Below are 14,459 nucleotides of genomic sequence, written 5' to 3' on the forward strand. Positions count from 1 at the left end.
CACACAGCTTGGACCAACTCTTCAAAAGTATACCATGCAATGTTCGACAGCAACAACTCTCAAAGTATGGAAGAATCTACATATAGCAATCCAGTTACTGTACCCTCAGTCTTCTATTTTTATGTACTAAGACTTTTAACTTCCAAGAATCAGCACTGTAATTAAAAAGCTGAAGAATATTTCATCAAGAAATGAAAGACCCACCAAGAGAAGCAAACAACATAGCACTAAAGTTATATCAGGCCGTGGGAAGTGGCTGTCTGGCCAAGGCCATGGCTGGGACCAGAATGCTTCATCTACCAGTGGGAGAAAGGTTACATCCCTCTTCTCCAATACCCAGAATCGGTTTTCTTCCCAGCTAGGACTGTGGAAGCTGAAACTACTGCACTGTAATCGTATTTAAAAGGACGACGGTTTGTATTCAAGTCGGAACCACTCAATAATTTTCTTATTACTTTATAACTTATGATGGCAAAAATTCCAATTGACTATAATAAGTACCTTTGGTGTACTGAGGAAAGTGATAAACGATGGGTTCCATCATTCCCGTAGATGAACGAAATTTGTCAATGGGCAAGGTGGAACAGAATATCACAGAGATGTTGACGTCTTCCGCCAATTCTTGCAGTCGGCAGAATGCAGGGAGAATATTGGCATCACAGTCTCTCAATCTTTCACTATTTTCTATCACCTGTTGAAAGAAACAACCAAGTAATAAACATACATTAAATTTTTCTTTGTTAATGAAGAAAAGTTCCTCATACACACGCTTTCACAGCTGCACTAGGTGCCAAAAATAATGCAGTCACACTAAAAAGAGTAAAGCCATTGTATTGGGAAATGTGAGATATCCTTTATAATTGTTAAGTGTTCCTGATTCAAGTTACAACACTAATATTTTTTTTTTCACTAAAGTACAAAAGTCAATCCATCAATTTGATGCCAGAAGACTGGGTTATCTGGTGACTGGTGTGGCATAGAAAGATGAAAATAGGAATGTTATTACTATAATTAATTTTGGAGTCCGCTGCTCTACGTTCCATAAATTTTCTGTAAAGGCTATAGTAACAGCGAATTCAATACAATAAGATATCTATCTATTTACCAAGGAAGAAAAGGGGACTTTTCCTCTCTTCGCTTCTCCCAGCCTGACGAGGGATTCAGCTGAGTTTACCTAGTACAGTACTGCTAGGGTGCCACAGCCCACCCTCTCCTATTATCCACCACAAATGAAGTTTCATATGCTGAATCCCCTACTGCTGCTACCTCAGCGGTCACCAAGACGACGGGAGGAAGCAGCAGGGCCTACCGGAACTGCGTCACGATAAGATATACCCAAGAAATATCGTCTTCTCTGCCCTTGGTCTGAACAAGGGAGACTCATAGGTTCTGCCTCTATTGAACTTGTCATAGGACCTCCAATGATAAATTCACCTGCTAATAAACCACATGTCACCCACTGTGAACTAACGCTGGAGAAGTTGCTTACCAGAGCGTTGGTTTTTTGCCCAACTACCAACTTTTCAACAGTTGTGGAATTAAAAAGAAATTATTTTGCACTCCAACTTGTCAATGACTAGTCAAGATTTCTACCTCAACTTCTATGTACAGCTAATTTTATTACGAATGAATTATTTACCTACATTTAGCGCTAAATGATAGCGTTAATGCCTGCGCTACTATTTCAGTCGCTTACTTTTTAGAATGAATGTTCAGTTATGTACAATAGTCATTTATTATAAACAAAAAGTTATCAGATTATCAGAAGTTTAATATAAATTCTGACTTATATTTTTCAATCTTAACATTACAATCCTCATTCTATAAGTATATTATTATGTCAACTTGAGTAGCCTATCATAACCCTAATAATTATAAAAAGAAAATCTCAAGTCTTTGCCATACTTACAACTGCCATTCGTGGTTTCCCATTATCCTTATTGATTAGTTTAAGGAAGCGTATAAAATCGCCAAAGTTATCACAAGACGCATAAGATGTGTAACCGTTATCACTTGAAGGAATTGTTCCTGAAAAATTAAGTCGATATAATTTCCAAATAATAGATAAAGTCTTGGTTACTAAATCAAGAATACAGTATGAGTACACTACAGTAATACAGTACTTTCAAGGTGAAATAAAGCGCTTCTAAATAGATGCATTTTCAAAGACTTTTTCATAACCTTTACATTTAGGCCGGGAGCATACTAGCGACTCTGTGGCGCCACAAAGCCACAGCATCGTGTGGCGGGGATGTGGTCTCCCAAAGGTTTCCATTGTTTTCAAGTTTTGTCGTGCAAACTAGCGACTGTGGCAAGCGACTGTGGCTCTCTGTCGCTCATCCCCGCCACAGGCGTGGCGTGGCTTTGTAAACAATGGAAACCTATGGGAGACCACATCCCCGCCACGCGATGTTGTGGCTTTGTGGCGCCACAGAGTCAATAGTGTGCTTCCGGCCTTAAATATGTTAACTACACATAGGTCAAGGTATTCTGTAGACTTGCAGGATCTATATTTCAACAAAAACAAAGTACAGTACAAGAAATTAAGAATTCAATGAAGACTTCCCACTCACCCCCAAAAATGTGCCCTACTTTAAACTATTTCCAGCAACCAGTTGACCAAATGAATGGTCAATATAAAGCAAAAATGACAGAACATACATTTTCATAAAATTGTACAAGACACTATAAAAATCTATAGTTCCACCTTAAAGTATAGGCCTTCATTCTTCCATAAAATAGCTTATGAAAGTGCATGGAGATGATATTGGAAGTCATCAACACAAGTGTATTTCTTACCACATCACTGGTAATTCCTATTCCAGCCACCAGTTGAGATACTAACGCTAGGGTATTATTGGGTCCTTTGACTGGCCAGACAGGACTTCATTGGATCCCTCTCTCTGGTTATGGCTCATTTTTCCTTTGCCTACACATACAATGAATAGTCTGGCTTATTCTTTCTACATTCTCCTATGTCCTCAGATACCTTACAACACTGAGATTACCAAACAATTCTTTGCTTAAGAGGTTAACTACTACACTGTAATTGGTTCAGTGGCTACTTTCCTCTTGGTAGGGGTAGAAGGGACTCTTTAGCTATGGTAAGCAGCTCTTCTAAGAGAAGGACACTCCAAAATCATACCAAAATTCTCTTATCTCAAGTCTTGGGTAGTGCCATAGCCTCTGTACCGTGGTCTTCCACTGTCTTGGGTTAGAGATCTCTTGCTTGAGGGTGCACTTGCTATATTATATGATGATTCAGACTATAAAAGCTATCAGGTCAATCTAATATAATTCTAAACAAATAAAACTACAGTTTTTTCAAAACCATCTTAGGGCAAAGTACTAAACATGAAATTGCAAACGCTTCTGTAAAAGTCTTCTTAATCTATTTTATTTTGTAAAGGCAAGACAGGGGCATCAAATTTGATTCACTCACCACTGAGGTTATTCAAAATTGTTTCATATATAACCTTAGTTGTATAAAACTCTATGCAATTAACGTGGCTGGTAACGATGTTAAGTTTCTCCAGGACAGTCTTCGTTACCAGAGTCTTTCCTGTTCCTCGGTGTCCATATAAAAATAAACTGCACGGCAGCAGACATTCTTCCTAAAGAAAAAGAAAAGGAACAAAATATTAAATAGCATACCTAATAAAGGGATTTTGACAAAGGAAAAATATATTTCTGGGCGAGGGACCTGTGTCGCCCAGTGAAATGCTTCTTATAGCACCATTTCTAAGGTATAATTACTGCTAGATATGACAGAGAAAAAGTTGCATGGAATGCCAGGAATATACCCAGCTCGCTCACCCTTATAGGGTGTCGGTATAGAAACTGGGGCGTGTTAAAACCACTACCAGAGGTCCCTTACCAATTAGTCTTTCCTTCCTCAATGACCCCCGATACTACGAGGTGCTGTTCTACATCCGACTACTGCCCCCCCCCCCCACTACTACCACAACCCACGCTTCTCCCATCATTCCTTTTCTAGCACTGTGATATCCACACACGTCTGTTTTCGTAGCTTTTTTGTGACTGTGTTTTGAAGATGTCTGACCTTTTGGAGACCCCTACTCCCAAGTTAAGTATTTCAATTATCTGTTTTGATAATTTAAGGTAGCGACACATAAAATTAATAATATTGTTAATTTTAGTCTCAGCAGCATTGTGTGATGCCTTCCCCCACGGGCATATACGGCAGCCATTTTGGCGTCGCTACCTCCGAGAGCTTCATGATTTTTCGACTTTCAATTAATTCTTCATACTAATTGTAGTCTTGTTTATTTAGCTCTAGACATCTTATACAGTGTTTAAGCATGGTTATTGAAGTTTAAAATGAACAAAATATTAAATAGCATACAGTACCTAATAAAAACTATTCTCAAGATATCAGTCCACTAAACAGTTTGTTACAACAAAATAAAAGTTAATCTTTTGCTTGAGGGTACTGTACTGTACACTTGGGCACACTATGCTATCTAACTTCTATTCCTCTTGTTTTGTAAAAGATTTTATAGTTTATATAGGAATTATTTATTTTAATGATGTTAATGTTCTTAAAATCACAAATTTTAAGTAATTTGCATTTTTCCTAACAGTACTTACCTCGAACTACTTTCTTAGGAGTATCTGGGAACTCTTCCCAACCGACCAGAATTTTGAGTAGTTTACCCTATTCCCGTTTTCTATGAGGGCTAACCTCAGGCGGAGTGATACTTGCCCTGAGGCGACCCGGGGTCGGAGAGCATGCTTGCTCAGGTCGCGCTCCTCAGTAAGTTTCAACGGAGAGGTTCTCTTCAGCCCGGCAGGGCACTCGGGGTAGGATGGGTGGGCCATAACCCGAAAGTAGTTCGAGGTAAGTACTGTTAGGAAAAATACAAATTACTTAAAATTTGTGATTTGTTCCAACACGGAGTACTTAACTCGAATCACTTTCTTAGGAGACTTAAACATTAGGAGGTGGGAGTGTACTGCAGGGCTCCGAGACCGGAATGATGGAAGCAACAAGGGGGAACCTAGATAGGAGGCTAGGTTCTGCTGACCCACTGATAGAAAACACTCGAAAATAGGGAAAACTACCCAAAAAACTAACTTAGTGTCTAAGTGGCTTACCTCTGTAAATACGCCTTGGAGACGTATTCCTTGCTTATGACGTGTCCTATGGCAGCTAAGGTCTTCTGAGTCATTTCAGGGAAGGTAATCAGGGTACAGGGGAAGGTTGATAAGGGGAAAGGTAAGGAAGGAACCAGTGTCTGTTGGACTTACCGCCCACGGCTTCCCCGGGGCTATGACCTTAGATCTTCTGGAGAGCAGAAATGACGGGACCAAGGGCGAAACCGTCCAAAGATTTTCTCGAACAATCCTTCAAGTAGTGTTCCGTGGAGGTGGATTGTCTGGACCAAGTGCCTGCCTTCAGGATTTGGCCTACTGCCATGTTCTTTTCGAAGGCTAACGAGGTACTAAGGCCCCTAATATCATGAGGCCTAGGTTTGCCTGAGAGAGGACTCCTGTGGTGTCGTAGGCCCTCTTGATCACCTGTCGTAGCCAGAAGGAGATCGAATTCTTGGAAACTGGCTTCTTCACTCGCCCTGTTGAAACGAACAAACTCTTGATCCCTGGACGAAGCCTGGATGTCCTCTCCAGGTACTTCCTCACTGCTCTGACTGGGCACAATAGTAAGTCCTTTGGGTTGTCTGAACGAGGGATCGCTGGTACTGAGAATCCCTCGAATCTAGGATCCCAACAAGATGGGTTCTGAGTCTTGGCTACAAAACTAGGCACGAACCTAAAGGTAGCTTCTCGCCACCCCTTTGAGTGCGAGACTTCGTATGACAGCCCGTGCAACTCACTAACTCTCTTCGCCGATGCCAGGACTAATAGGAAGACCGTCTTGAGGGTAAGTTCTTGTCCAGGGTGTCTTTGAGGGGCTCGAAGGGAGGCTCTGACAGGGCTTTGAGCACTCTAGCCACATCCTACTGGGGCACCCTCGTTGCCTGGGGGGACATGACTGTTCAAAACTCCTGATGAGCATTGAAATCTGTCTGGAGGCCCCTAAATCAATGCCTTTCAGAAGGAAGACCTGCCCCAACGCCGCTCGAACCCCTTTGATAGCTGGGATAGATGTACCTACATCATCTCCAGATATACCAGGAAGTCGGCTATCTCATGAATAGAGGCCCTCAGGGGTTTGATGTTCCCGGAGGCGCATCATTTCGAAAAGACAGCCCACTTTGCTTGGTACACTGCGACTGAGGAACGCCTTAGGTAACCTGACATCCTCGATGCGGTTCTCGACGAGTACCCTTCCTTCTTCAGGAGCCGCTCGATAACCTCCACGCGTGTAGGCGGAGGGACCGAGGGTTTCGTGAAACCTCTGGAAGTGAGGCTGACGGAGGAGGTCTGGCTTGTCCAGGAGGGGCCAAGGGGGAAGGAGAGCCAGTTCTTTTAAGTCTGCGAACCATTCTCTCTCCGGCCACCAGGCCGCTACTAAAGTTCTCTCTAGGCTGACCGCCCTCCTCACTCTGTTGAGCACTTGCCTGAGCATTCCGAAGGGTGGGAAGGCATACACATTGAGGTTGTCCCAAGGATGTTGGAAGGCATCCTCGAACGCAGCCGTCGGATCTGGAACTGGAGAACAAAACACGGGGAGTTGTGCATTCAGACGAGTGGCAAAGAGGTCTACCACCGGTGAGCCCCACTTCAGGATGACTGTCCGAGCTACTCCTGGGTGTAGAGTCCACTCCGAGCCTATTGCCTGGCCTACCCTGCTGAGGCCGTCTGCTAGAACATTCTTCTTTCCTGGGATAAACCTGGCTGTAATTTCGATCCTTTCCTTTGCATAGTTCCTTTGATTTTAGTCCTCCTTGTTTCTTTACGTAGGCCACCACCGTGGCGTTGTCGCACATCAACGCCACGGTGTTTTCCCGGAGGAGATGCACGAATTCCTGACATGATCTTTGAACGGCCATCATCTCCAGAATGTTTATGTGTAGGGTCCCTTCTTCGAGGGACCACTTCCCTTTCGTTGATTCGTCGAGGTGTGCACCCCATCCCTCCTTTGATGCGTCTGTGAATAACAACATCTCCGGAGGATCGGATGCGAAGGGCATTCCCTTCAAGGTGTTTGCTCTGTCGTGCCACCACTGCAGGACCTCTTTCGTCTCTGGGCAAACCGGCACTATCTTGTGCGAGGACTCCCCTGGGGCCCAGAGTTCCTTCAGGTTCCATTGAACACCCCTGAGCTTGAGCCTCCCCCATGGGACTAGCTTTTCTAGTGACACCAGATGGCCCAACAACCTCTGCCAATCCTTGGCTCTCCTGGGTTAGCTCGTTAGGAAGAACTGTAGCACTTGTTCTAGATTGTCCAACCTTTCCAGGGAGGGGAAGGCTCTCACCAACTGGGTGTCCAGGACCATCCCTAGGTAGGTCATCCTGGTGGTGGGGTTCATCTACGACTTCTCTAGGTTAACTGTGATACCCAAGTCCTTGCAGAGCCGTAGCAGCTTCGCGCCTTGCTCCTTCAGTGCTTCCTCTGAGGCTGAAAGTAACAACCAGTCGTCTAGGTACCGGATCGGGCGAATGCCCTGTTCGTGTGCCCAGACTGAAACTGTTGTGAAGACTCTCGTGAAAACCTGAGGAGCTGTCGACAGCCCAAAGCAGAGGGTCTTGAACTGCAAGTCTTGGGTATTCCACTTTATTCTCAGGATCTTCCTGCAGGAGGGGTGAACGGGAACCTGGAAGTAGGCGTCCTTGAGGTCCAGGGACATCATGAAGTCCCCCTCTCTCAAGGCCACCAGCACCGTGGCCACCAGCACCGTCTTCGCAGTGTCCATTTAGAAGTCGGTTTTTGCCACAAACTTGTTGAGGGCTGACAGGTCTATGACTGGCCTCCACCCCCCGTCGACTTCTCCACCAGGAAGAGCCTGCTGTAGAACCCCGGCCAAGGATTCTCGACTGGTTCTAAAGCTCCTTTGGTGATCATGGCCGACACTTGCTTTTGTAATGCTGCACGTTTCAAGGGGTCTTTGGGCACCAACCACTCCGCCCGTTGGGCCGGAATTAGAGGGGACGGCTCCGCCAGGAAGGGCAGCCTGTATCCTTCCCTCAGAATTGTTACCGTCCAGGGATCTGCCCCGTAATCCCGCCAAGCTTGCCAAGAGTGTCTGAGGCATCCCCCTACTTGAGGCTCCGGTAGGAGTAGGGGGCCTCTCTTCCTATCTCCTCCTAGAGGAGCAGCTGGAACGACCTCTCCTAGAGTTGGCGTAGGAGGGTCTAAAGCCAGACTGAGGGGTAGAGTGGATTCTGGAGCCAAGAAACCGCTGGGGCTTCTCTCCTCGGTTGGACTGGCGAGGCATGAGGGGTATGGGGGACGTCCGCCGAGGGTCTCCTGTGAACTGGACGTCTTACGGGAGGGGGTCTGGGTTCTCCTACATCCTTCAGTTTTCTGACCCTCTTCATAGTCTCTTCGACTGACTTGAGGGGAAACACCAACTCTTCCCAAACCGAGGAGTTTCTCAGCAGCCTTGCTTCTCGATCGGGCAACTTCCTTACCAATTTGCTCAGGATTGTGTCTCTCTTCCGCAGGACCCAGTTGGCTGCCTGGGAGAGAGATTGGTATGAGAGGAATTTTAACTTTACCCCCTGAACTCATCAGTTCCCTTAGCAAGGACTGGTTCTCAGGCAGGGAGAAATCATGCGAGGACTGGAAGCCCACCAGAGTGCAGGCCCACCAGTCCAACCAAGAAGACATGTAGACCAGATCTAGGGCCATGTCTTCCATCATTGAAGTTTCCGTTGGGAAAAGCAAACTGGGGCCGAGGAGGCTCTGTCCTCTGCAGACCCTTGGTTCAACATAACATAGTGATTGCCGACTCGACTGTGCGGGACCCCCCGCGACGTCCTTTCGGCACGTGGAAACGTTTCTGGGTCTTAAGGCCCGGAAGTAGCTTCGAGGTACTCTGACTCCTAGGGGCGTCCGCCTGGCTGGCTAGGTATTTGTCAATGTGCTCCATCCCTAGTTTCACGTCCCGTGCTAGGGGGAGCGCCAAGAAAGACTTCTGCTGTACCGGGTTGTCTACGAGTCTGGTGAGGCCGGAGAGCTAGGCTTGCTCTGCCCAGGGCTTGGGCTCATCCAACCTATGGTGCCGTCTGATGAGGGCCAAGACCTTCCGATAAGAGGAGATGTCATCTGATGAGCATTCTCCTCCTTCTACCAGGGCTTCCGTTACCAGCTCCTCCGCCCGAGAAGACTCGTCGATGGCGGAAGGGGGTGTGTGGGAAGGGAGGAGTTTCTTCTCCTGCCTCGCTACTGATGGGTCTGCCCCCAGGGCGGGCGGATCCGCTGGGACGAGGGTATCCGTCATGGGTCTAACTTGTCCCGTGGGGGCCTTCGTGGTTCTGGGCTTCTCCAGGTACAAAGGGTGCCCTTGGTGCTCGAGGAAGACCGCCGAAGCACCTGAAGATGAGGCCAAGCCTTCCGTCCAGAGGAGCGTCTCCCTCCGTTGGGCTGATGGCGTCGGAGCTTTCGTGGACTTAGAGCCATCTAGGGTGGCTTAATGCGATGTCCCCTGACGGAGATCGGGGCTGCTGGAGGAGGCGTGTCGAGAGGGTGAAGACGAGGCTCTAGGGAGCCAACCGGAAGTGGCCGCGGCTGAGGTAGCCTTAAACAGCTCATTCCGGGGTACAGTAATTTTCACCCACTTATCCTTCGAGGAGCGACTTCTCTTAGTCTTTTCTTGGAGGTCTGGATCTCTTCCTGCTGTGTCTAGAACGAGATCGGGACTACTTCTTCCAGGACTTCTGTTTTCTCTTCGAGGACTTCGGCCCTTCGTCTTCCGATGAGGACGAATCTGAGGAAGAGGATGACGACGAGGAGGAGAGTGAGTCTGCCGAATCTCCCGAGTCGTCCAAATTAGTAGGGGGAACTCCGTGTCGGTTCTCTGGCGAAGAGGGCTGTAGAAAGACGGGCGGGAGCGTTGACGAGGGCGCTGGGGCAGACCGCGGAACCATGAATCGAACTCCTCTTCTAACCTCATGGGAGACCTTAAGGGTGTCCTTGGTGGTTCCCATGCAGCAGGGTCCGAAGTTGATGAACCTGCCTCCTTCTCGGCGTCTCCCCCGGTCGCTGAAGCACCTGAAACACAAACCCAGGATGCTGGGGAAGAGGTTGGACCCGTCTTCCCCCACATAGGATCTTCCGTAGAGACAGGCCCTGTAGGCACCAGGACTTTGTCTCCTGAACACACTCCCACCCCTCCCTCAGGCCCCCCACATGCCTAAACTGAGACAATATCAACCCCCACAGACATCTCAGACTCTTGGAGAAGGGCAATGGGCCGCTTCCCCGCAACGGACTTACCTCGTCCCCTACTCTGGGTAGGGGAAGGTGGTAGGGAGCCTCGTTCCGACGAGGCATCTGGAGAAACCAACGAAGAAGAAACGTTGGCCTTCTTGGGCGATTTCTTGGCAGCTTTCTTCTTTTTAGTGCCGTAGAGTACCCACTGAATCTTGGTCCAAGACTCGCACTCCGGACACGTGGTTGTAGGGGAACACACTCTGCCCCTACATGACGAACACAGGGTGTGGGGATCGACTTCGGGTTTAGAAAGAAAAGCACCACAAGATTTACCGGCCATAGGCCCAGGGCAACGTCGGGATGCTCCATTGCGCAACACTAAGACACCAAGAGACACAGAAACACAGAGGAAAGGATAGGGAATGAATACGTGGGTATCGCGTGGGGACCGCGTCTTAGACACAAAGGGTCGCACAGGGTAAAGAGAGCGCGGCGGGATGATGATCACGTCGCGATTAGAAACTTACTGAGGAGCGCGACCTGAGCAAGCATGCTCTCCGACCCCGGGTCGCCTCAGGGCGAGTATCACTCCGCCTGAGGTTAGCCCTCATAGAAAACGGGAATAGGGTAAACTACTCAAAATTCTGGTCGGTTGGGAAGAGTTCCCAGATACTCCTAAAAAAGTAGTTTGAGGTAAGTACTCCGTGTTAGAACAAATACTTTTTTCCTTGTTTCCTTCCCTCACTGGGATATTTTCCCTGTTGGGGCCCTTGGGCTTATAGCATCCTGCTTTTCCAACTAGGGTTGTAGCTTAGCAAGTAATAATAATAATAAAAATAATAATAATAAAATGTGGTCATATAAATCACATAAATCAACAATAACAATACTGTATTATTAGAATAGAATATCATGATTATGATAATCACCAAAACAAAATGACAATTATTGAGTGGGTGAACATATTTTCCATTGACTAATCTCTGGTCTATTCATCAATATTCAAAACACCTTTTGTTAGAATAAATGAAATTCCAGAATCCAAGAACTGTTCCATGAGAACAATAATATTTGATGCAATTTAGTATTCTATCAAACTAAAATTAAAATTTTGTAAAATTCTAAGAAAGATAATTGGTACTACACAATACAAATTCCTCACCTCGCCCAGAATGTTCACCAGGAATTGAATTTGGTCCTTTCTGCAAGGTATCGTAGTTTGCAGTTCAGATATTATATTCTTCATTTCTGTTGAAAAAAAAGAACATGAATTGCTACTACTTGTTTCAACTCCTAGTAAAATTTATATCATAGCAAGCAAAAGAGAATATACTGTATACTCCACTGTCGTTTCTCAATGTCACCATGAATGTCATCAATATACATGAAATGTTAGAGTAAAAACTTAAGACCTGAACTAAGCTATGCAGCAAACATGAGCATAAAAAACCAGGATCTAGAATATCAAACAGCTATAATTATAAATTAGTGTATGGGTTGTGGTGGCCTGTTGATAAGGTCCTTGCCTGGTAATTGCCAGACTCGGGTTCAAATCCCTCTCAAACTCATTAGTTCCTTTGATTGCTGCAACCTCACCATCCCTGTGAGCTAAGGCTGGGGGGTTAGGGAGAGCCTATAGGTCTACCTGCTGATTCATCAGCAGCCATCCCTTGCCTATGACATTCCTGAGCGGCCTTTAAACTTTTCAACTAAGAAAGTCCTCATTGTAAATAAGGAAATTGTTTCAGAAGCTTGGGTGGAGAGGGGCATGGGCACTGATCATATGTAATATGGTCAGTCTCTAGGGCATTGTCCTGCTTGATAGGGCAATGTCACTGTTCCTTGCCTCTGCCATTCATGAATGCCCTTTAAACTCTTAAACTCCACAGTACAGTCATCATTAAGGTCTCCCTCAAGTAATCAAATTTAGTAGACCCCATTGAAATCTAATAGGCTAACCCACAAACTTCTTGAACATCATAGCTGTATTGCCTTCTTTCCCACCATTATCCCTACATTTAGGTGTTGGCTGCCCATTGATAGGTGGTAGGTTGGCCAGGGCACCAGCCGCCCGTTGAGATACTACAGCTGGAGAGGTATGGGGTCCTTTGACTGGCCAGACAGTACTGCATTATATCCTTCTCTCTGGTTACGTTTTTTTCCCTTTGCCTACACAGACACCGAAAAATCTGGCCTATTCGTTACAGATTCTCCTCTGTCCTCATACACCTGACAACACTGAGATTACCAAACAATTCTTCTTCACCCAAGGGGTTAACTACTACAATGTAATTGTTCAGTGGCCACATTCCTCTTGGTAAGGGTAGAAGACTCTTTAGCTATGGTAAGCAGCTCTCTAGGAGAAGGACACTCCAAAATCAAACCATTGTTCTCTAGTCTTGGGTAGTGCCATAGCCTCTGTACCATGGTCTTCCACTGTCTTGAGTTAGAGTTCTCTTGCTTGAGGTGCACTCAGGCACACTATTCTATCTAGTTTCTCTTCCTCTTGTTTTGTTAAAGTTTTTATCGATTACATAGAAAATATTTATTTTAATGTTATTACTCTTTTGAAAATATTTTATTTTTCCTTGTTTCCTTTCCTCACTGGGCTATTTTTCCTGTTGGGGCCCATGGGCTTATAGCATCCTGCTTTTCTAACTAGGGTTGCAGCTTAGCATTTAATAATAATAATAATAATAATAATAGTATCAGGCATGGTTTATAATTTGGCAGTGTTTTTACAATCATATGCCCTTGCAGTCATCAACCAGTTATTGGTGGTAGGCCTAACCTTTGACTAAATAGTCCAATTGCAAGGCAGTGGGCATTCTAACCTTCTGCTAAAGACCAAGACTGTAAGGCAGCAAATGTCCTTTTAGCTACTTTATACGACGCATAAGACTTAGTGGAAAGACCCCTTGCTGTTGTAAGGTCTTGGGGCATGTGAAGAATTCATGATACAGAATTGGATCATAGGAAAGTTTCGATTCGTGGCAGGATCTTGTAATTAGGAAAATCTTAAGTTGGCGTAGAGCGGTGAAGGGAAACCTGTGACAGCTATGTTGTGACTGGAACGTTCTAGTCCCTGAAGCATAGGAGATCTCGGTTTGACTTCGCCAAGGTGTTTACAATGTGGTATGGGCATTGACCAGTCTCATTAGGCCCGATATGGGATAGAGTTCTCTTGCTTGAGGGTACACTCACGCACACTATTCTATCTTATTTCTCATCCTCTTGTTTTTTCAAGTCTTTATAGTTTATAATGGATATATACTATATCTAAATGTTGTTAAGCATTCTGCTTTTCCAACTAGGGTTGTAGCTTAGCTAGTAATAATAATAATAATAAAAATAATAAAAATAAAAGGGAGACAAAAATATCTCGCTGCGAGTTGGACGTACACTCCCCTATGATCCTGCTGCTGGGTTGTCGTTTATGTACATGGTTTCAAATTCTGGAGAAGGAAAAAGAAAAGGACGGCACACTGAGGGGTAAGCGCTATGTCTCATAGGAAACAGTAGTAAAGGCGCTGCGTACCAAAACGTGGTGGGTACATTTCTGGTACTTACTGTTGTTCTTGGTACAGTATGAATTGTTCTTAAGAGTGATTAAGTACCATTCTCATGTCAGTGGAGAAAGATCGATCGGAGACGCACCTCCGACCGACCGATCCTTCTTCCTTGGAGGTTGATTGTAATTGGATGCCAGGATCTTGTGGATCATAGGCACATGTAAATTAGTCAAATTAAGACAGGTGATAACAAACTCTGACAGGGAAATCTGCATATGTCATCACGCTCCTGGTTGAATTCATAACACTCACACATACATTGAACCTGGAGACTAGTGTATATCTCAGGTGCTCGTGTATTCCAGATGTGTGTGGAATCCCTGTGTATGTTGCTTCCCAATGCGTAAGGATGGATTCTCTGCACACACACACACACCACACACACACACACACAGAGAGAGAGAGAGAGAGAGAGAGAGAGAGAGAGAGAGAGAGAGAGAGAGAGAGAGAGTGTAGGAAGGAGGAAAGGGCAGAACCTTCCAATCCCAAACCCCAATGTGTGTGCCAACGTTTCTTCCAACTAAGTAACAAATCTCAGTACAACCTTCTGGTATGAGACCAAGCACAGGTAAAAGGTGTGTGAATGT

The 14,459-nt window shown here is 45.6% G+C and overlaps 2 protein-coding genes across 3 annotated transcripts in view; both read right to left on the minus strand.

Moving 5' to 3' along the window:
- LOC137615159 (transient receptor potential channel pyrexia-like) overlaps window positions 1-14,459 on the minus strand; it is a 495,727-nt gene that overhangs the window by 355,797 nt on the left and 125,471 nt on the right.
- The window catches only part of LOC137615154 (origin recognition complex subunit 5-like), a 46,226-nt gene that overhangs the window by 21,615 nt on the left and 10,152 nt on the right, over window positions 1-14,459 (minus strand). For both annotated transcript variants that reach the window (XR_011039166.1, XM_068344788.1), the window contains exons 2-5: window positions 11,463-11,548; window positions 3,443-3,614; window positions 1,910-2,028; window positions 502-691 (exon numbers count right to left, since the gene is read on the minus strand). Coding sequence is in view for 1 of the 2 variants with exons in the window: in XM_068344788.1 (XP_068200889.1) it covers window positions 502-691; window positions 1,910-2,028; window positions 3,443-3,614; window positions 11,463-11,546 (565 nt within the window). In the remaining variant the exon portion in view is untranslated. The remainder of the gene's footprint in view (window positions 1-501; window positions 692-1,909; window positions 2,029-3,442; window positions 3,615-11,462; window positions 11,549-14,459) is intronic.

Source organism: Palaemon carinicauda, chromosome 21, assembly GCF_036898095.1.
Source record: "Palaemon carinicauda isolate YSFRI2023 chromosome 21, ASM3689809v2, whole genome shotgun sequence".
NCBI classification, from domain to species: domain Eukaryota; kingdom Metazoa; phylum Arthropoda; class Malacostraca; order Decapoda; family Palaemonidae; genus Palaemon; species Palaemon carinicauda.